The sequence below is a fragment of the Cervus canadensis genome, chromosome 29 (assembly GCF_019320065.1).
Source record: "Cervus canadensis isolate Bull #8, Minnesota chromosome 29, ASM1932006v1, whole genome shotgun sequence".
NCBI classification, from domain to species: domain Eukaryota; kingdom Metazoa; phylum Chordata; class Mammalia; order Artiodactyla; family Cervidae; genus Cervus; species Cervus canadensis.
Window position 1 is genome coordinate 3,899,484 of NC_057414.1, and position 22,370 is coordinate 3,921,853.

Genomic DNA, 22,370 nt, shown 5'->3' on the forward strand with positions numbered 1-22,370 from the left:
TTGTATTTCCTCTTCCTGTTCTGACTGCAGAGACGGGCAAGACCAGGTGACTAGAAACACACCTCTGAGGCTGGCATGGAACCAGAGCAGGACAGACCCTGTTCCAGTCCCTGTCACTTCATACTACAAGCTACTTTCTCAGACCTTTTTTCTTTCAGTTACCTTCTCAGCCATCTGCTAGCATCCAGCCAGCTCAGAAGCACTAATGAGATCGTTTCTAGTATCTCCCCATCCTGGGCTAGGACTGCCTGCCTCCCCTATTCCCAGATTTGCAAAACACCAGAGTGGACAACAGAACCATCCTTGCATCTACCCGAAGAACTTCCAACCGCCTCAGGACGTCCAGGGAGATGCCATGTCGCTTTTTCTTTTCCCGAAAAAGGAAATATAAATCTTTAATCTCACCTGGCTGTAAGGCAAAGGCTAAATGGGATTTTCATGCATTATAGAGTGCGGGCCACCTGAATTCTTTAGTGAACTCAGGTTGGCAGACTTTTGATTCAGTGGGATTTTTGGCAAAGTCCCTGCTGAAAATTTTCATTTTCCTAAACTAGAGGTGTTCCCTCGGACTGCGTGTTTTAGGGCTCTTTTCTTTTTTTCAGAAACCCAATCAGAAAGAAGCCAAAATACACTGGGTTAGTGTATGACACTTTGTTAGTATGGATGACTTTAGGGACTCATGGGTGAAACATGAGTTCCCAGGAACTCCAATACTGTCTCTTTCTTCCTTGGTGGTGGTGGATCAACCCCTAAGTAATGTCTGACTCTTGCAACCCTGTGACTGTAGCCCACCAGGCTCCTCTGTCCATGGGATTTCCCAGGCAAGAGTATCAGAGTGGGTTGCCATTTCCTTCTCCAGGGGATCTTTCCAACCCAGGGGTCAAACCCACGTCTCCTGCAGTGTTGATGGTCTCCTGCATCGCAGGTGGTTGCTTTTACCGCTGAACCACCAGGGAATCCCCTGACTTCCTTAAGAGTACGAAATAGCGCCACAAACAGCTCCAACGTCACAAGCTCTCAGCTAAAGCACTCCTCTTTCCCAGGTTCAGCTTGAGAGAACTTTGGGAGAAACTGGCTGAGCTTGGGTCATGTCCTCACCCACTGCACCACTCACAGTGGCCAGGAGTGTATAGGGTAAGCTCTTGTGATTCGTCCTACCTGAGTTATGTGTCCACCCTGTGGCCAGGGAGAAGGGATCCATTTTCAGAAGAATGGGGTGTTATATAGACAGGCACTGGAAAAATCAAGAGCTAGGTACCCATTGCAATTTGTATCCCCCTCTGATGAAAATACTTCCAAATTCCATTATTTTAAAAATGAAGTAATATTTCAAAAAGTCACTGCTGGCTTTTCCCAGAGAAGCCAACATTTCCACACCCTCCGTGACTGCTGCAGCTTCTAAACAGGTGATAAGGCTCCTGGGAACTGCATGACCTGGTCACACGGCCTTGGCATCCACCAAAGCATGATTACTGTTAGCCTAGGCTCACTTCTAGGGAAGTTACATGGACTTCTTTGCATATCTCTCATCCATACTCACCATCCAGGTTTAAAAGTCCCTCAACATTTGCCTTCTCCTGTACTCTTCTTCCCATTCTGATTTTGGGATTGCTCTCCCATCTCCACCCCCTCCTAGACTCATTCACTAATTTCCCTAGTTTGTTTTATAAAACAAATGCTTCCACCCATCCACCCATGTGATCCAGCCACACACATTCCTTCCGCTTCTTTAGCTGACTTGTTCCTAAAGAACTGCCTCTCCTTCTGCCTTAAAAAAGAAGACTCTCACTCTCCACATTTAGCACTTCAGTCAGGATGTTGGATCAGACTTCAGATCACTGCACCCCTATTTTTATTCTTTGAGAAGAGTGGTGTGTCTAATTTATCCATCATTCTGTTAGCAGTTATAACACCGAATGGCCATTTTTCTATTATTTGTCTCTATCATTTTACGGTAGTCATCTTAAGAGCCAGGACTGCAAACCTTGGATATAACAGTTTCTCAGCATATGAATTGAATGAATGAATGATTAAACAACTGAATGAATGATGAACTAAAGACCATGGGTTTTGGTATCAAAAAGATCTGGATGTGAATTATGTCTCTATTACTCTCTGAGTGACTTGGGACAACTTGCTTAATCTCTCTGTGTCTTAGTTTCTTTGTTCTCTGCCAACTGTGAAATGTGGATCAAAATGCCTATCTTTCAAGAATATTGTTAGAATTACATGAAGAAAGATGTACAAATGCCTAGTATTATGTAGGGTATATAGGGCTTTCCCAGTGGCTCAGATGGAAAAGAATCTGCCTGCAATGCAGGAGACCTGGGTTCAACCCCTCGGTTGGGAAGATCCCCTAGAGAAGGAAATGCAACCCACTCCAGTACTCTTGCCTGGAGAATTCCATGGACAGAGGAGCCTGGTGGTCTACAGTCCATGGGGTCACAAAGAGTTGAACATGACTGAGCAACTAACACTTTCACTTTCATGTAGGGTGTACAGAAGAACTCTAAACATTAATAGTAGCTTAGACAAAAGACATATTTAAAAACTTGAAGGCGGGTGGGGGTGGGGGCAGGGGGGACTTGTTGGACACCACTAGGGAGAATGTTGGCCAAGGTTTGTGACTTGGATCTCCCTTGGAAGGGAATATACTGAACACCTTCAGGATCAAAGGTAGGTGGGAAAAAAGGTAGAACAAAGAAAACAGTCACGGCAGAGAGGAATCAAAGGTCATTGTTACTGAACTCAAGTCCTCTGAGAAGAGTGCTGTGTCTAATTTATTAATGTTCCTTAGCATCACTTCCTTCGGTCTTGCAAGTTTTATTTCAGTGTGTGAAGCCTGAAATTTAAGGAAAAGCAAAGAAGTGATGTGAGAGGCAAATTTAAAATATGTTTATGTTTTTAAAAATCTTGGAACCCACTTTCATAAACCCAAAATATCTTACAATCTAAGTTGTTGCTAAAATTTTAGTTCAGGAGATTTCCCCAGTCCTCAGCCTTGCTTTCTTGCTTTCTCTACATAAACACGAGAGTCGGGATTGGGGACAAGAAAGCTTGATCTCTGAGACCAGAAGGAAAATCTCAGACTCTTCCTTCAGATCTATTCTGCTCTACATGAAATCTGAAGCATTATAAAATCCATCCATCCATAAGTAACACCCCAGACTTTTTCCTTATCATCATGACTTGAGAGTTTAAGTCTGACCACCAGAAATAGTGATGACAGGAATAGCTAGCTCTTTGCTCTCGCTTAAGTTTTCACATCATTCAGATCATTCTAAATTTTAACTTTTTTATCTTGCTTTTTTCAATGATCTTTCAAACACAAGCATTTCCATGCCATTAAATTACCTATAAACATGCTAATGTTTAATGTCTACATAATATTTTATTATATATGAGGATATCATAATTTTCTTAACATTTTCTCTTTTTTGACATTTAGATCTCCAACTTTTAGTTGTTATGAACCATACTTTGCAAAAAACTTTTTCTTTCAGACTATTTCTTCCTAAACAAAGAAGTCCCCAGAAGGACAATCATTTGTTCAAAAGGCATAAAGATGTCTTAAGTTTGCTATACATGCCATCAATTGACTTTGATCACAGTAGAAGAGTACCTATTTCACTATACCCTTATCAGTCCTGGATTGTCTTAAAAATAAGGGGAAACTTATTGACTAATTTGATAGATGAAGTGTTATCTATTTATAACTGACGTTTATTGGGTCACCGATGGGGTTTGATTCTTAGCCATTTCATCCCCCTCATCTGTGAATTTAATTGTTCATTTCTCTTTTAAGATGTTAACGCTTTATTGATTTGTACAGGCTCTTTGTAAAAATGTAAATCTATTGTCTGTCATATTTATGGTGAATATTTTTCTCCATTTGATTTTTGCCTTCAACATCCATCCAACACACACACCTGAGTCTCCCCAAGGCATTGGTCTAGTCCTTAAGGATGAAACAGACACAGTCCCTACCCCTAGGGATCTCAGAGTTTAATAGTGAGAGGCAGGGGCATAAATGATGAGTGCAATAAAGCTTTTAAATGCTCTGTTAGAAGTCCAAATAGGGTAGAGTGACTGCTCTAAAAGTGGTTAGTGGTCATGTATTTGTATGAACATGTAGCGGAGAAGGCAATGGCACCCCACTCCAGGAAAATCCCATGGACGAGGAGCCTGGTGGGCTGCCATCTATGGGGTCGCACAGAGTCAGACACAGCTGAGTGACTTCTCTTTCACTTTTCACTTTCACGCATTGGAGAAGGCAATGGCAACCCACTCCAGTGTTCTTGCCTGGAGAATCCCAGGGACGGCGGAGCCTGGTGGGCTGCCGTCTATGGGGCTGCACAGAGTCGGACATGACTGAAGCGACTTAGCAGCAGCAGCAGCATGTACATGTAGAAGGGGCCAGGAAAGGTTTCATGAAGGAGGTGATTCCTAACTGAGTGTAAAATGCAGAGTTAATGACTAAAGCAACAAGGTGGGAAAAAAGCATTTCGGGCAGAGGGGACACCAACAGACAGGGCCAACTAAGGAAGCTTCAATAACTAGGTTAGGTTAGGGAATAAAACATCAGGTAGGTCCAGAGGAAGAAAAGGCTAGAGAGACATCAGAGTCTCACAGTTTTTTAAATTATATATAACTTTTATATCTTTTAGATGTTCACCTTGGTTCAATTAAGCTTTACCTTATTCATCTCTTACATAATATGTACGCTAAGAAAGTCCCTCCTGGCCCAGGGCTTCAATGCTTATCTTTATTTTCCTCTAGTTTCCATTTTTAAAGAGTATTTTATTTTTGGTTCTGTCGGGTCTTAGTTGCAGCATGCAGGATCGTTGTTGTGGCATAGGGGTCTTTTCTTGGCGGAGCACAGGTTCTTTGTTACCATGCTAGGGCTTCTCTCTAGTTGAGGCACCTTGGGCTTAGTAGCTGTTGTTCAGGGGCTTAGTTGCCCGACCAGGGATCAAACCCGAGTCCCCTGCATTGTAAGGCAGATTCTTAACCATAGTCCACTAGGGACGTCCCTCCATGTTTAATAGTTTTCATTTTAGTCCTTACATTTAACATTAAACATTTCAGATGTTTAATCCATCTGAATCTGACTTTGGTGTGTATAAGGTAAGCCTCATTTGAATTTGTGTGTGTGTGTCTTAATGTTTATCACACCTATATTATCCGTTAAGCTTTTCTCTGTAACCCTATTGTGTTAATGGGTAAAAGGGGAGTGCTAGCTAATAAAATATATTCCCAGCTGGGCACAGTGCTTCAAGAAACAAGAGACATTTCCCCGGGGTTTGTTCTTTGACTAAGCTGGGTTAATCACTCCAGGTACAAAGTCACAGCCGTTTAGGATCTTTATTTGCAGGGTCCTTCTGCTATTTTGTGTTTATTGATTATAAATTTCTTTACAGAGCCAACGGTTTCCACGGAGAGGACTTTATTCTCATGACCACTGAAGTGGGGACAGGGAGGAGGACTATGTCACCACTGCTTGATTTGTTTACTCCCACAAGAGATTAGGTGGAGTCAGGTTTCTTCCCCTGAGGCTGGCTGGAAATCAGGTGAGTTGGCATCTCTGTGTAGTACATGCCAGACCCTGGGCTGTTAGCGGAGGGCTGTGATTGGCTAGAAAGGCAAGTATAACCTGACCTGATTGGCTCTGGACTCCCTCCTGTTGTTACTCCACAACAATCTGAAGACCGGTCCACCAATCACAGGGCTCCTTACTGGGTACACAACTGCTGGAGATTGCCAGGAGTCCCTAGCAACACCTTGGCTTTTGAAATCTGGAAGGTGGGGTGCTGTGCAGTCAGCTCTGCAGTCAGTAGAGGAGCGTGCCAATGCCTCAGGAAGAGTCTGATCCCAGGATGGACACCCCACCCTCTGAAGAACCCTTAGATAAGCAAACCAAAAAACTGGAAGACCAGGAAGAAGAGATGGAGTTTAAAGAGCTGGATGGTCTGAGGGAAGCCTTGGCGAACCTCCGGGGGCTGTCCGAGGAGGACAAGAGTGAGCGGGCGATGCTGTGTTCCCGCATCCAGGAGCAGTCCCAGCTCATCTGCATCCTGAAGCGGAGGTCCGACGAGGCCCTGGAGCGCTGCCAGACCCTGGAGCTGCTCAACAGCGAGCTGGAGGAGAAGAGGCTGCTGGAGGCCGAGGAGCTGAAGGCCAAGAACCAGCAGGCCCAGAAGCTGGAGGAACGCTTTATGACCCTGGCCGCCAACCACGAGTTGATGATCCGCTTCAAGGATGAACACAAAAGGCAGAACGCCAAGCTGCGAGAGGAGAACGAGAAGCTGAGGCTGGAGAATGACCAGCTCTTCAGCCCAGCGCTGAAGGCCCAGGAGGCCAAAGTGGTGCTGCTCACAGCCCGGAGCAAGGCCCTAGCCACGGAGCTGGAGAGCCTGCAACGGAAGTACGCCCAGGATGTCTGCCAGGCCCAGGCCCGAGAGCAAGAGCTGCTGGAGCTGCAGAACCGGCAGGCCTGCGCCCACACCGAGGAGACGGAGCGGCTGCGCTCGCAGCTGCAGAGCCTCCAGGAGCAGCAGCAGGAGGCCCTGCGGCAGACGGCCAAGGCCGAGCAGGCGCACAGCCAGCAGAACCAGGAGCTGCGGGCCCGGCTGCAGACCGTCACTCGGGAGAAAGAGGAGCTGCTGCAGCTGTCCATGGAGAGGGGCAAGGTGCTTCAGAACAAGCAAGCGGAGATCCGCCAGCTGGAGGAGAAGCTGGAGATGGCCGACGTGGCCAGGAGGCACGCGCTCGAGCGCTTTGAGCAAGAGGCCGTGGCCGTGAACAGCAACTTGCGAGTCCGGGAGCTTCAGCGCAGGGTGGATGGCATCCAGGCCGCCTATGATGAACTCAGGCTGCAGTCCGAAGCTTTCAAAAAGCACAGCCTAGATCTTTTAAGCAAGGAGAGAGAACTCAATGCCAAACTCCGCCATCTCTTTCCATAAGGTTTCTGCCTCCTCTGGCCTCCGATGGAGAAGTCAGATATCTGTGCCTTACTCTTACGGCGACAGTCAAGATGGTATTCCATTTATTCTACTTTTAAGTACGAGAGACCACTCAAAGAAAAGTTACTTTACTACAGTGATGTTGTTTACTACAGTGCCATTGTAAGGGTAACACTGATTTTTCAGTCCTACCACCTAGAATACATGAGATTTACCAAATTTCGTTGTGTGCCTTTGAAATCTTCCTAAGTTTGCTATCAGTATCTCCATCTCTCCTATAATTTATTCATTCTCAATCTCAGATATCTTCAGCTGTCCTAAGTTTTAAAATTAGCAGCTCTTACTTTTCAGAGTGCAATGGGGGATGTATTATTGTGAATAAGTGCAATGGGATGTGTTATTGTGAAAAATAGCACAGTCAGCCCTTGTAGACAGATAGGCTTGTAACCTCCCACAACTGAGACTGTAAGCTATAACAGTTAATAGCATATTAATAGCATGAATAACTTGCAGAAAAGTGTCTGATTTTGTAACTGGCCAAAAAGTTACTTGCCTTACCTGCTTTATGGACTATCCTTTTATTTGCACTAGCCTGGAGAACAAAAATTGAGCTCATTAAGTTGTTTTCCAAAGTAGGCAAAGTTTATTATAGCCATTCTATATGAGCAATATGATTCAAATAAATAAAATCCACCTTTTAATTTTCCCTGCAAACTTAGATCACATTCCATTTTCTTGTCCCCACCCCCCCCACTTAATAAAAGTAGGATTTGAAAGTGAAAGTGAAGTCGCTCAGTCATGTCCCACTCTTTGAGACCCCATGGACTGTAGCCCACCAGGCTCCTCCATCCATAGGATTTTCCAGGCAAGCGTACTGGAGTGGGTTGCCATTTCCTTCTCCAGGGGATCTTCCCAATCCAGGGATCAAACCCAGGTCTCCCGCATTGTAGGCAGATGCTTTTGCAGTCTGAGCCACCAGGGATTTAGAGTTACAAAAAAGCAGGTATCAGTAGCTTCATTTAATATTTCACAATATGTTAACAGACAAAAGTCCCCAGTTTAGGGCAACAAGTCATACACTGGATATGATACATACAGCAACACAGAGTGATTGCTTTGTTTCTATTAGCATACTTTCTTGAAACTCTTTCGTTTTGTAAAAAAAAACTTTAATGGGAAGTATATATGTATACTTACAGCATTTTTGTAGGAATACTTAAATGTGTAATGATAAAAACAGATAACAGTTATTATATATATTTATACAAAGTTCTTAAAGAGGTAGATATAAAATACACTTTATGCTTCCTTATTTCTCGGTATTTAGTTGACATAGAAGCATATTATGGCTACTTCCCAAGACAGATTGTAATATAGTATTTTTCTTACCCATTTAGTATAGGGTGCCAAGAGATACCTAGTGATATGGATTTGTTAAAAAAAATATTACTTGGTATCTTTTTAATAAATAATTTTAAGCATCACTTGCTTTAACCTAAAGCAATTTTTAAAACCAATTTTCTCACATTTTTAATAAGATCATGGTATTAAATATAGTTTCCAAGGATCCACCTTGCTGGCTTGAAAGGATTATTTACTTCCTTGAGAAGGGAATGGTAACCCACTCCAGTATTCTTGCCTGGAGAACCCCATGGACAGAGGAGCCTGGTAGGCTACAGTCCATGAGGTTGCAAAGAGCCAGACATGACTGAGTGATTTCACACATTATCAACAATCAGAATATAGGAGATAGTTATGGTTACCTTTTATTGAGTTCATATTGTTTATCATTGTGCTGAAGCACTTTGAATGTATTATTCTATTTAATCCTTAGCACCACGGAAGAAGGTTATAGTGTTCATTTCTATTTCAAAGAAGAGGAAAACTGAGATTCAGTAATTTGCTTATGGTCACTGGGGACCGGTGGTTTTGATGACATCACACTGAAAGATTTATTGACTGTCTACTGAGTAAGCTTAGGGAGCGGGGTGGGCACTGGGAATAAGCAATGAAAAAGCACGTTTTCTGCCCCAGAAGAGCTCCCGCACGCTCTAGGGGCAAAAGAGCAGTCACAACAGTGTAACGTGTGTTCAGGGGTGTGATGAGATCATAGTGGGTAAGACACACACACAGAGCAGTTACATGCCTGAGGGTGAGGGTTGGGATGGAAGAGAGGATTGCCAGGGATGACTAACACAGGAGCTGACATATAAGTGGTTCTTTAAACGACTAGTAGAATTTTATAAAGTGGAGAAAAGAAAGATTTGAGACAGCACTGTATAGAAAGTCACGGAGATTTTTTTTTTTTTTTTTTTACAAATGTCCAGGATATTTGGGGAAATCATAAGTGGCTGTAAGGGGGTAAGGGAGAAGCATGTCTACAATTAAAAGGAAGAGGAGAGAGGGCACAGGAGTCCGGCAAGGGCACAAACAAGGACCCACAGGCCGGCCTACTTCCTTCGCCTCCCACGCGGGTTCAGGCCGAGCCGTGAGGAGATTGTGCGCATGCGTGCCAACGGCTCTGCCTGCCCCCGCCCCGGGCCTCTGCAAGCTCCGCCCACTTGCCCTAACCGCCGTCTAGTGGGATGGAGGTCTCTTAGGTTCACCCTTCATGCCCAGCCTGTGAGGAGAAGGAAGAGGCTCCTGGAAGCCACCTGAGGGCCATGTGAGCAGGGAATAGGGGGCTCCTTGTTGAGAAGTGTTGGCTAGCGCAGGACTTGCCTCCAGGATTCCTTATTAGGTTGTGCTCCCCACAAGGTGGGCGCAAAGAAAGGGTCTGGCGCAAAGAAAGGGTCTGAGTTCCCCGGCTCTAAGGACAATACCATTCATAGTCATGCTGAGGAGTTCCTGTTAGGTTGAACCGTATATAATTTTCACTTCCGTAGGTCACAAACGAAGAGCTACAGGCCATTTTATAATTCTCACTCCAATCCCCTTCAGGGCTTCCTTGGTGGCTCAGAAGGTAAAGCGTCTGCCTGCAATGCGGGAGACCAGGGTTCGATCTCTGGGTGGGGAAGATCCCCTGGAGAAGGAAATGGCAACCCACTCCAGTATGCTTGTCTGGAAAATCCTATGGACAGAGGAGCCTGGTAGGCTACAGTCCATGGGGTCGCAAAGAGTTGGACACGACTGAGCCATAGGTTCTAATACCCTTCATCCTTACTGACAAAGTCTAATACCGTTTTGAAAGATACTGGGAAGAAGATGGATAATGAGACTAGAAAGTCAAAGACGGATGGATGCCTAGAGAACAGCTGAGAAAAAGAACCCACAACACAAACTAAGAGGAATGTGAACCTATCATGTGTCAAGTAGTTTTCATGTCACTTTCATTCCAGCTCTCCAAGGGAGGTGCAGTGATCACTATTTTACAGATGAAAAAAGTGAGACTCAGAGAGGGTGACTTGCCTAAAGCCAGGAAGCCTTAGGGTACAGGAGTGAGATTTGAACCTAAACTCTTCTAGCAGGACCGTCTTATGCATGTGCCACCAGCCCATGAATCAAGCACTTGGTTCTACTGCTGCTGCCTTGAGAATCATAATTGTGTGGCAAGGGGCTCCACATTTTCATGTTGGGCACTGCAAATAATGTAGCTGCACCTGCTCACTGCCTATCAAACCCATGCTTTTCCCCGGTATACAAACCACCTCCTAACCAGCCACAAAAAGACACTGATTTCTTTCCTCTCCTTTGTGCTTCACAGCACTTTTGTATTCTACTCTCTCAATGTTTATCTTGTATTTAATCTGTGACTCAGACTGGATTAGAGGATGGGCGACTAGTTAATGTGGAATGCTGATCTGTAGTGATGCTTATCACTGGAACAAATTGTCAAAATGTAAATCAACCACTTTCAAATTACTGCCCTTGAGGGGAAATTGAAAAAACAGAGCAACAGAACTCCTATCTAAAGCAGACCTAGATTGCTAGTGAATTTGTCTGTGGCCTTCCACAAGCAGTAACCCTAAGATGAAAATCCTTAGAGATTTGAAAACTAACTGAAGAAGGAATTCATAGGGCCTGGACTCCATCTCAGGCCTGTCCGTGCTGGCCGTGCTCGGCTGCCTCTCCAGTGGACTCTGAACTCTCTGCTTAATGCCTGTGGGGACGACAATGGAAGATTAAGACCCCCTCCAGACAGAGGAATCTTGAAGATCACATCCAGGCTACTCATTGCCTAAGAGGAAGCATACCGTAATCACCCCTGTCTCTGGACAGGTCATAAACTTTTTTCGTATCTATCAGGATGTAATCACAGGCTTATCGATTATTAACTGGTTGGAATGTAACTGCGGGCTTATTGACTATTGACTGTTTAGACACATACACATGGGGTAGGTGGTGGGTTTAGACACGTACACATGGGGTAGGTGGTGGGTTTAGACACGTACACATGGGGTAGGTGGTGGGTTTAGACACGTACGCATGGGGTATAAAAGATTTTCACAAATGCTGGACGGGGTCCTTGGCTAAGAGGAGACTCTGCCTTGGGCCCACTGGCGTAATAAACTGCACTCCACTATCTGCATTGTCCTTCTGAGTGAGTTTGTTTCCCGGAAAGTGTGGCTATGACATAACAAATGAGCAGTGCTGTATAGCTGATAAGTGTGATCTTTTGTGTTACCCACTTTGTAAGCCTTTCTGTGTGCCTCTGAGGAACTTCTCTGTTTCCCAAAATTCCAAGTGAAGTAGAAAAGGAAGGAGAACTACAGGAACAATGAACTGCCTGGCTGATGTTCTCATAATATTGACTCTCTTTCTTTGTTTTTTGTGTGGTGATTTGGTAAATTTTATTCTTGATCAGATATATGATGGTATTAGATAAGAGCTGTCTCTTTCAGAATACAAAAAAAAATAAGTACAAGCATATTCTAACAGTGTCACTGCTGCTGCTGCTAAATCCAGTCAGTCGTGTCCGACTCTTTCACTTAGTGAAAATTAAGTGAAGTTAATTTGTTTCTAGTAAACAAAGTATTGATAAAAAAATCTCTTTCTCCCCAACTCCACTACATGGAAATTAAACCTTTAAATAACATTGTTTGAAGGAATACCTGCCCAGGTGCTTGCTGTTCTAGACAGCCCTCATTGACTCCGTTACCTGTGGAGTGGCTGTGACTGGGTCAACGCGGGAATGAGTCTGTCTGTGTTCCCCACCATGACAAGATCAAGAGATTTGGGTAGACCTTTGAGATACTATCTCTTGCCACACAAATAAAGGAAAGAGCACCACAATCCTAACTAGTCTCCCCAAAGCTGACCAGATGACTTGTCTTCCATTATTATTTGCCAAAATTGGGCCATATGCAAACACCTCAACCAAACATCTCCATGGGCAAAGTTGTTACCATGACTGACTTAAGCCAGTCTCTGTGACATATAGTATGTGGGGCTACGTAACAAAAGTATGACTTTGTCAGCAAGGATGAAGGGAGATGGATGTTGGGTGGGTAACCAACAGTGTCTGCTGTACCACAACTACTTAGATTGACAGGGCCTTATCAGGCTGGGAATTTTTATTTTATTTTATTTTTTAATCTCAGCCTCTTAAAAAAGTTGTTGGAATTTTGGGAGGTGGCCAAGAGAAGATTTTTTTAATCAGTTGTCTGTCTCCTTAGGAACAAACTGGATATTATTTTCCAAACACTAAGAGCATCTTACTAAAGTTTAGGGCCTAGGGCTATACAGATGAGTCTCCCTATTTGATGTTCTTTCCAAACTTCTGTTTATCCCACTTGGCAAAACTAATTCAAGAAAAACTTTTCCCTTGGACAGAACCTCCTGGTCATTCATTACACACTCAACTAACTACAGTACCCTTTTCCCAGCCCCCTCACTTCCCAGTTCACCAAAGAAACTTCGCTTTTGCCAAACTCTCCCTCTTTAATGTTCTGATCTGCTTTTACTTGCATTAATGTAAAATAATCTTCCCTTTCATGTTTAACATGATTCATTACAGAGTTGTTTGTGATAGCAAAAGATTGGAACTACCCTACATACCATCAATAAGGAACTAATTAAATATTAAATAAATCATGGGCCCTCCATACTTGGAATACATTGTGGGGTGGGGGGGTGGGGAAGGCAGAAAGAAAAAGGAAGCTCTCTATGTACTAATACAGAAATATCTCCAGGATATATGTAAGAGAAAGCAGAGTGCAGAATATCTATCATTTATTACCTTAGTGCAAGGGAGAGAGAATGGGTGGGGAATAAGAATGTAAACATATGTACCCCATCTGTATAAATAAATACTGGAAAAAAAATGCTAGAGAGAAGTGTTTATTGGTGGTATAGAGGAATGTGGGGACAAGGATGGGTAGGGATAGGATGTGAAGGAAACTTCTCAACTTATGCCATTTTATATCATTTGACTCTTGAATCATGTGACTGTGTGTGCTAAGTCTCTTCCATCATATCTGACTCTTTGTGACCCTGTGGACAGTAGCTTCTTGTCAGGCTCCTCTGTCCATGGGATTCTCCAGGCAAGAGTACTAAAGTGGGTTGCCAGGCCCTCCTCTAGGAGATCTTCCCGACCCAGAGATCAAACCCACATCTCTTATGGCAGGCAGGTTCTTTACCACTAGCATCACCTGGGAAGCCCCACCATGTGACTATATCACCTCTTAAAAAATATAGTAAAATTGGAAATTCCTTGACGGTCCAGTAGAACTCTGTGCTGTCACTGCTAAGAGCCCAGGTTGAATACCTGGTCAGGAACTAAGATCCCACAAGCTGTGCAACATGGCAATATATGTATATTATGTATGTAGTAAAATTAAAAACAAGGAAGTATCTTCCACATAACTATTTCCGAGTAAGCTGTATTTCTGTGTAGATGACTCAAAAAGCCTACAGATTTTTCCTTCCCCAAGAACTGCATAGACAAGACATTTTATATGGAGCCAAATACGGCTTGACAGATCCGGGTCAGGCTGTTCATCTGGAAGCTGCTGCTCTCATGAATGTTCGGCCACACACGGCTAATGACAGTATCTTTTTCTACCCTAAGGAGTACCTCCTAATGATTTCTATTTCTCTCCTAAATTTAAAGATTTAACTATTTTAACTTTTCTCATGGATTTTCACATGTTTATATGATACCTAAATTTTAGATTTTGGAAAGCCTGTTTTCTCATATCTTCAAGTTTTTAGGCTTTGGGTGTTGGTTTTTGTTTTACTCTAACAGATGAAGAAAGATGGTAGAGGAAGAGCAGGCCAAGCCATTCTCATCCTCCAACTTTAATAACTGATTTAATATATCTCATTTATGTCACAAATATTTACCGAGAGCCTGTTATTGGCTAGGCACTGTGTTAAGTGCTAGGCACAACGTGAGCAACAAGGAGGCCCGATCTCACTGAATCTGCATCCTAGGGATGAGAAGAAAATGCTGAAGGATGGGATGACATGAGAGTGCATAGCAGGGTTTCTTAACCTAAGGTAGAAGAGGTAAGAAACAGCTTTTCCTAGAAGTGGCATTTAAGCTACCCCATGTACTATAGCCCTCCAGGCTCCTCTGTCCATGGGATTCTCTGGGCAAGAACACTGGAGTAGGTTGCCATGCCCTCCCTCCTCCAGGGGAGTCTTCCTGATCCAGGATTTGAATCTGCGTCTCCTGCATTGCAGACGGATTCCTTACCCACCGAGCTACCTGGGTAGCATGTGTAAGAATTGTCAAAGAGTAGAGATGAGGAAAACATGAAAGTAGTTCAGAATCCTTTATAGGACTTCCTGTTCTTTAAGAAAATTGCTTTCACAATAGTCACACCATCCAGGGCTGCAGAATAAGCACTCAGTAGACTCTAAGAGACTGGTGAGATTAATCCCATTATGCACACATCCATATTTACCTCCACCCCAGTTAGAAATCTGAGTCTTCATAATCAGGCTTAAGCCTCCCAGTGCCCTGTCCGCATTCAAATGCTTTCACTAGACCCCTTAGAATCCGAAATCTATGATCAGCAAACTAGCTAAGTGCAGTGAGTGAAGGGGTACATTGGCATCAGACTGCCTGGTTTCAAATCTTGTCACTGGGTGTCCTTAAATAAGATCTTACTGGGTGAAGAGGAAATTGGAGAGCTAAAATTTTTAGTGACTGAGCATTTATCCTACTTTTCCTGTTCCTGTATTTCAGGGTAACAAAATGGCCCATCTGTGATGAGATAGTCACTTTTCACAGAAGAATCCCAGATGGTAGAAGAATCCCAGTTAATAAATGTAGTGAAATAATTTATTCAGGCACTGATCATCATTCGATGAAGCCATCAGGAGAAAGGTTAACAGAGAATTTTACTGTCACCATTTGAAAACATTGATCAGTCTTAGCATCACTAAAATCAGGAAAGCTAGACCTTGCAGGCCTTCTAGTTGATGCTAGTGGTAAAGAATCTACCTGCCAATGCAGGAGACACAAGAAATGTGGATTCAATCCCTGGGTACAGAAGATCCCCTGGAGTAGGAAATGGCAACCTGCTCCAGTACTCTTGCCTGGAGATTCCCATGGACAGAGGAGATTGGCGGGCTACAGTCTATAGGGTTGGAAAGAGACACAACTGAGCTCCTGCGTGCGCGCGCGCGCGCGCACACACACACACACACACACACACACAGAGGTGATGTGCCATGAGAAACAGCACTTCTTAGGAAGTATTCTGGCCAAAACTGTTGAACCTTAAGCTAAAAAAACCCTAAGAACTAATTTCCTGCTTACAGGAAATATAGAGTTGAGGGAAAAGTCAAACAAAACAAGAAAGAAAACAAATATAGAATAATGGGACACTCAACAGGACAGCTCACTTGGCTTCTTCAGAAAATTAGATGGCATTGGTGAAAAGGGATGGAGGGATGCTGTCTTAGATTAAAAGAGGCTTCAGAGATAATAGGAATGTATAGAATTGTTTGAATCCTTATTTAATAAAGCCATCTGTAGTCAGTATCCCCTGCACTGGCAGGCTGATTCTTAGCCAACAGACCACCTGGGAAGCCCTACATCAGGATTTTCATTTTAAAATATTTCAGAAAAAAAAAGGCAGGAGGATGAAGCACATGTGGCAAAATTTGGATACGTCTTAAATTTGGAGGCATATATAAGGGATTCAGGGTACTCTTTTCTCTAGCTCTGTGTATGATTGTAGATTTTCAGTATTTAAAAAAATTAAAGTTAATGAAGAGCTGAGATTTGTGAAGGAAGGAGGAAGAGAAGTGAGTTGAAACTGGCAATGGGATGCAAGAGCAACTCCGCTAAGTTCTGACTCTGAGATTCCTGGGGTGAGAGATAAGACAATTTCCCATCTGAGAAGTGGAGTGCGTCCTATCAGAACAGGAAAATCCTGCAAGTCTTCACAGGCAGCAGCTGTGGGGCTTGATTAGTTGGGAGACATGATAAGTTCTTACTATTTTAATTGGTTACAAATGGTGGTCATTTTTATTTTTTTATTTTTTTTCATTTTTAAAATAAAATAAATCAGATCCCAGATTAGTCCAGAATAACGTAGCTCATTTATTTGCATTCACAAATGCATTTTTGAGATGAAAGGAACGGAAATACAGCCAGAACACAGAGAACTGCTTATAATCCATGCTAGTATGTAGTGCTTGTAAACATAATCCTACAGTACCCTAGACAATGCCAACCTTTTGAGTGTTCAGTTTTCATCCAATCATAAAAATCCTCTCATGGTTATAGTTCCTGCCTTTTATGGATTATACTTCATGGGAGCACAGGCAGACTGTGTTAAAATAAGCACTCTGGCCTCTGTAGCACTCTTATCCTTCAGCTGTATCCTTACACAGCGTGGATATAGCACGCTGTATCCATTCAGTGAAACCTCAGCCCTGATTCAGCTGCATTCCCTACCATCTCTGCTCCAACTCCTGTTGTAGAAAAATCCAATAGATGTATGTACTAGTGACGGGGTACCATAAAGCCATGGTCTTTGTGGAGGATTTAATAGATAGGTACTCATCATCCATTTCAATCTCTCTTTTGTTTTTAATGTGCTTTCCTGTATGGTACAAATGGAAAAGCTAAAACAAAAGAAACACACGCCGAAAAACTGTATTTTCAGACTCCTCTGCAGCTATATTTGGTACATACAAATGTGGTGGGCATCTTTTCCCCCTGCTTTGGCTGTTGTTGTTCCCAAGCACATTCTTGGAGATGTTGAGTTTTCATCCTAGTATTCATTCACTAGTTTTATCTATCATCTATCTATCTATCTATTAAGTATAGGTGATTTACAATATTTTATTAGTTTTAGTTGTAAATCATGATGATTCAATATTTTTATAGACTATGCTCCATTTACAGTTACTACAAAACAATGACTGCAATTCCTTGTGTTGTATAATTTATCCTTTGTGCTTATCTATTTTATACATAGTAGTTTGTATCTCTTAATCCCATACCCCTACTTTTCCCCACTCCCCTTCTCTCTCCCTACTGGTAACCACTGGTTTGGTTTCTGTATTTGTATGTCTGCTTCTGTTGTGTTATATGCATTTGTTTGTTTTATTTTTTTATATCCCACATATAAGTGATAACATACAGTATTTTTCTTTCTCTTATTTCACTAAGCATAGTATTCTCTAGGTCCACCCACTTTGTTGCAAAAGGCAGAATTTCACTCTTTTTCTTGCTGAGTAATATTCCATTGCATACATATCTATTCATATGTTAATGAACACTTGGGTTGCTTCCATATCTTGCCTGTTGTACATAATGCTGCTGTGAACAATGGGGCGCGTGTATCTTTTCAAATTAGTGCTTCCTCCCTTCCCTCCTCTGTCTCCCATGCGTCTTTCTTTCTCTCCCTTTCTTTCTTTCATTCTTTCATCCTTTTTTTCTTTTTGATATATACCCAGAAGCTGGGTCATGTGATATTTCTATTTTTGTTTTTTTTTTTGAGGACACTCCATACTCTTTTTCCATAGTGACTTGCCAATTTACATTTCCACCAATAGTGTATAAGGGTTCCGTTTTCTCCAATCCTTACCAACATTTGTTATGTATAGACTTTTGATGATGGCCCTTCTGACCTGTGTGCAGTGATACCTCATTATGGTTTTGATTTGCATTTTTCTAGTGATTAGCAATGTTGGGCATCTTTTCATGTGCCTCTTGGCCATCTGCATGTCTTCTCTAGGAAAATGTCTATTCAGGTCTTCTCCCAATTTTGTATTCAGTTGTTTTTTTTGATATCAAGTTTTGTGAACTGTTTATATATTTTGATATTAATCCCTTGTTGGCCATATCATTGCAAATATTTTCTCCAGTTCAGTAGATTGTCTTTTCATTTTGTTCATGGTTTCCCTTACTGTGCAAAGCTTTTTAGGTTTAATTAGGTCCCATTTGTTTATTTTTGCTTTTACTTCTTTTGCCTTAGGAGGAAGATCCAAAAAAAATTGCTACTATTTATATCAATGAGTGTTCTGCCAGTGTTCTCTTCTAGAAGTATTATGTTCTTACATTTAAGTCTTTAAGTTCATTTTGAATTTATTTTTGTATATGATGTTAGAAAATGTTCTAATCTTCTTCTTTTACATGTAGCTGTCCATTCACTAGTTTTATGAGATATGGTAGTTAGCCCCCAAGATGGTACCTAATTATTCTTGTCTCCGTGTATTCATATCCTTCCATAGTGAGTAAGGTCTGACTCATGACTGATAGAATACTACAGAAGTGATTGTGATTTCTGAGGCTAGGTCATAAGATATTTGCTGATGCTTCCTTGGTGTCTTGGATTGTTCGTGCTGGGGACGCCAGCCACGTGGCAGTGCAGACACTCACACAACCTGTGGATGGGCCCGCAGGGAGAACGAACCGAGGCTTCCCCCAGGAGCAACCTGTCAGCCACCTTAGAAGTAGGTGCTCTAGTTTCAGCCAAGCCTTCAGATGACTCCAACCCAGTCAAAATCTGGCTGAGTTCCATGAGAGTTTCAAAGCAAGGCTGCATAGCCAAGGCACTTACAAATTTCTGACCAACAGAAACTGCTAGAGATAAGAAATGTTTATTGTTAGTTTAAGCCACAAGAAGCAGCATGTATTTATTGTTTTGTTTGTTTGTTTTAGGTTTTGGGTAACTTTTTAGGCAGCAGTACATAATACATGGGGCTGAGAGTCCTGGAAGCAGTGCTCTTGAAGTCAACATTCCAGTTTTGTATCTACAACTATCCCAACCTGGGCAGAGATAACAGCACCCTAGCAGGCCTGTTAAGCCACATTGCATTGAGAGGCATTCTTGATCACCTGGCCTAATGCCCACTCTTCTAGTTCTTCCAATTACTTTGTATACATCGTCCTTGTATTACAGCTTTTCCTGCTTAAAATAGCTGAAGTGGTTTCTGTTTCCTGCAACAGAGCTTACCCTAATAAAAATACCCATCTCAAATCAGTAGCTAGACTCTAGAGGCATTCCTGTGAAGTTCAGGAATAAGGCAAGGAAATTGATTATTCACAGCATTATTTAGCATCACTCTGGAAGTGCTATTTAATTATAAGTCAAGATAATAAAATAAGTATTGCAAAGAAGGAAGCAAAATTGTCATTATATATAATAAGATGATATAACTTTACCAAGGAAATTTGAATAAATAAACTAAAAATAAAGACAAGAAAGTTCAGCCATTGAATCTAGATAAACACAGTCTTCATCGTACATATTTACTCTGCCACATGAAGCATCGAAGATGAATAAAACTGAACTGGAAAGAATCTGATAGAAAATGGTTTGGAGACTGCCTTTTCAAAATGTATCATTTCTAGGGAGAAACTAAACAGTACAACTTGAGAGCCCACAGTGATTCCCTGGTACATTTGGTGAGGCCTCCCAAATCTATTATCATATTTAAGGAAATAATATGTGTAAAGTCCTATATATGCCCAATAATTGATAAGGGCTCCTAACTAGCAGCTATTGTTATTACTATCATATTACAATTATTAAAATGATCCTTGCTTTGTAGGTCCTTATAACAGAACTACATTGATGGAAACTGGAAAAAAAAGAAAATTCAGTGAGTCAGTTAAAAATTTAACAAAAACATCAGTAGCATTCCTAGCAACAATAACCATTTAAAAAGCATAGAAAAAGAAATAATCTAGTCCAGTAGCCCCCAAAAATGCATAAAGTAACTGAGGAAAATAAATTAATAAAGTTAATGTAATTTCCATGAAAATTACAGCTTTTTTTTAAAACTTGGAAAATTTTAGAAAGTTATCTGGAGGAATAAATATTCAAATACAGATTTAAAATTCTGAGAAAGACTAAAAAAAAGTCTTGTCCTATGACATATTGAAATATAAAACTGCAACAAAAATATACTGATTTTGCTTCCAAAATGGATACACTAATCAATTAAATAGAAGAAAAACACCAGAAATAGATCCAACTATATATAAGAATTTAATATACGGCACAAATGTTGGGACATCAGTGAGTACAAGTATGGATTCTTCAATAAACTGTATTGTAGCAGATAACTTTTTGAAAAATTATATTCTTATGTCACATTTTATACTAAATAAATTCCAGTTGGATCTGTTAATAAATGAAATAATCACTCATATGGTTAAAAAAACAGTAATTTATAAATAGAAGAAATTAAAGGAGTTCTAAAATACATAAGTAAATATAAATATTATTTAGTTTAATAAAGGCTTTTTCAGCTAAACATCAAAGCCAGAAATCATGAAGAAAAGTTTGATAGACTATTTAGAAATTATAGTAAAACAAGTAGTTTTAGCCCTTCCCCCCCCCAATAAATGATCAACTAGAGGAAAACCTGGAACATATATGAGACAAAAGAATGTCTTTCTTATAATGCAAGGGGTTCATATAAATTAAGAAGGAAAAAGACAAATATCTTTCTTGACAAACATCTCTCACTTCAAAGAAAAGTGGACTAAGACGGTAAAAAGACTGTAAACATCAGAAATCAGTTGGTAATGTGAAAAACATTCAAGCTAATAATTAAAGAAATGCACATTCACACAAAAAGATGCCCCTTTTTATTTTTAGATTGGCACATTTTAAAAAGAACAAATCCACTTTGATGAGTGCATAGGAATTAAATACTGTCAAACACCATTGGTGATAGATACCATAGGTAATAAGAGGTAATATTCCCATAGGTAATAATAAGTCTACCTATAAAAATTGTAGACAGATATTCTACTTCCAATAATTTGTCCCAAGGAAATCATAGGATAAGTGAACAAAGATATTTGTGCAACATTTTAGTGTATGTAACAGTGAAAAATCCAATACAACCACAACCTAAGTGCTATCAGTGAGGTTGATTGAAAGTTGGAAAGTTCCTGAAATGGAATTCTAGACAGTCAACAAAAATAAGCATGCAAATATATATTTGGTAGTATAAAATATGTCAACAAAATATTCACATAAAAACATTAGAGTTCAGAGAAATAAAACAATTTATATAATATATCCACACATAGAAAAACTCTTTATATTACACATCAAAATTTTAATAAGTCATTTTGGGGTAGTTAGATTATGGGTAATATTCTACTTATTTGTATACTTCTGCACTATCTGAATCTTTTACAATGATTATTATAACCAGAAAAGAAAATTAAAAAACCAGCTGTGAAGAAGGAGAGAATGAGAAGAGAGGAATGATCAAAGGGAGGGAAAGTCGTTTCTGCTTCAGCTGCTTTTTTGTCTTCTGAGGCTACACTGTAAAAATTCCCTTCTCTCAGTTTTTTACTTTTCTCTTAATTCAATGGAGAGGCTCTTAAACCATGTATATTTAAACCAAAATCTTGTAATTTAGGGAAAAAATGATAAATCAATCCATGATCTTGATTTTGCCTTAGGAGAAAATAGAGTTCGATTGGATGACCAGCAACACAAAACACCTGTTAAGTCAAAGTATGCCAGAAAACTTGTTATCTCGAACTGTTTGCTGTTCTACTTTTGCAAAACCTTCCCTAATGGGGCTTCCCTGGTGACTCAGAGGGTAAAGTGTCTGCCTGCAATGCGGGAGCCCGGTGTTCAATCCCTGGGTCGGAAAGATCCCTTGGGGAAGGAAATGGCAACCTACTCCAGTATTCTTGCCTGTTGAATCCCATGGACAGAGGAGCCTGATAGGCGACAGTTCAAGGGGTCGCAGAGAGTCAGACATGACTGAGCGACTTCACTTACTCTTTCTTTCATTTCCTAATGGGAAGGTTAAGGAGTTAACTGGAGGCCACTCATTTCTTCTTCTAGACACCATCAGTCAGTCAGTTCAGTTGCTCAGTCGTGTCTGCCTCTTTGTGACCCCATGGACTGCAGCACGCCAGGCTTCCCTGTCCATCACCAACTCCCGGAGCTTGCTCAAACTCATGTCTAGATACCATCAGTTCAGTTCAGTTCAGTCACTCAGTCCATACCATAGGTCATG

At 41.3% G+C, this 22,370-nt stretch overlaps 1 protein-coding gene across 1 annotated transcript; it reads left to right on the forward strand.

Annotated features, from left to right (window-relative positions):
* The first annotated feature begins 4,288 nt into the window (after window positions 1-4,288).
* On the forward strand, window positions 4,289-7,181 carry CCDC89 (coiled-coil domain containing 89). Its single transcript, XM_043451511.1, has 2 exons — window positions 4,289-5,127; window positions 5,421-7,181. The coding sequence occupies exon 2, from the start codon at window positions 5,850-5,852 to the stop codon at window positions 6,960-6,962; it is 1,113 nt and encodes a 370-aa protein (XP_043307446.1). The 5' UTR covers window positions 4,289-5,127; window positions 5,421-5,849; the 3' UTR covers window positions 6,963-7,181.
* Window positions 7,182-22,370: the final 15,189 nt, after the last annotated feature.

Bases quoted from the DNA above. Each gene is read 5' to 3' on its own strand.
- CCDC89 (XM_043451511.1), top strand. From the start codon at position 5,850: ATGCCTCAGGAAGAGTCTGATCCCAGGATGGACACCCCACCCTCTGAA.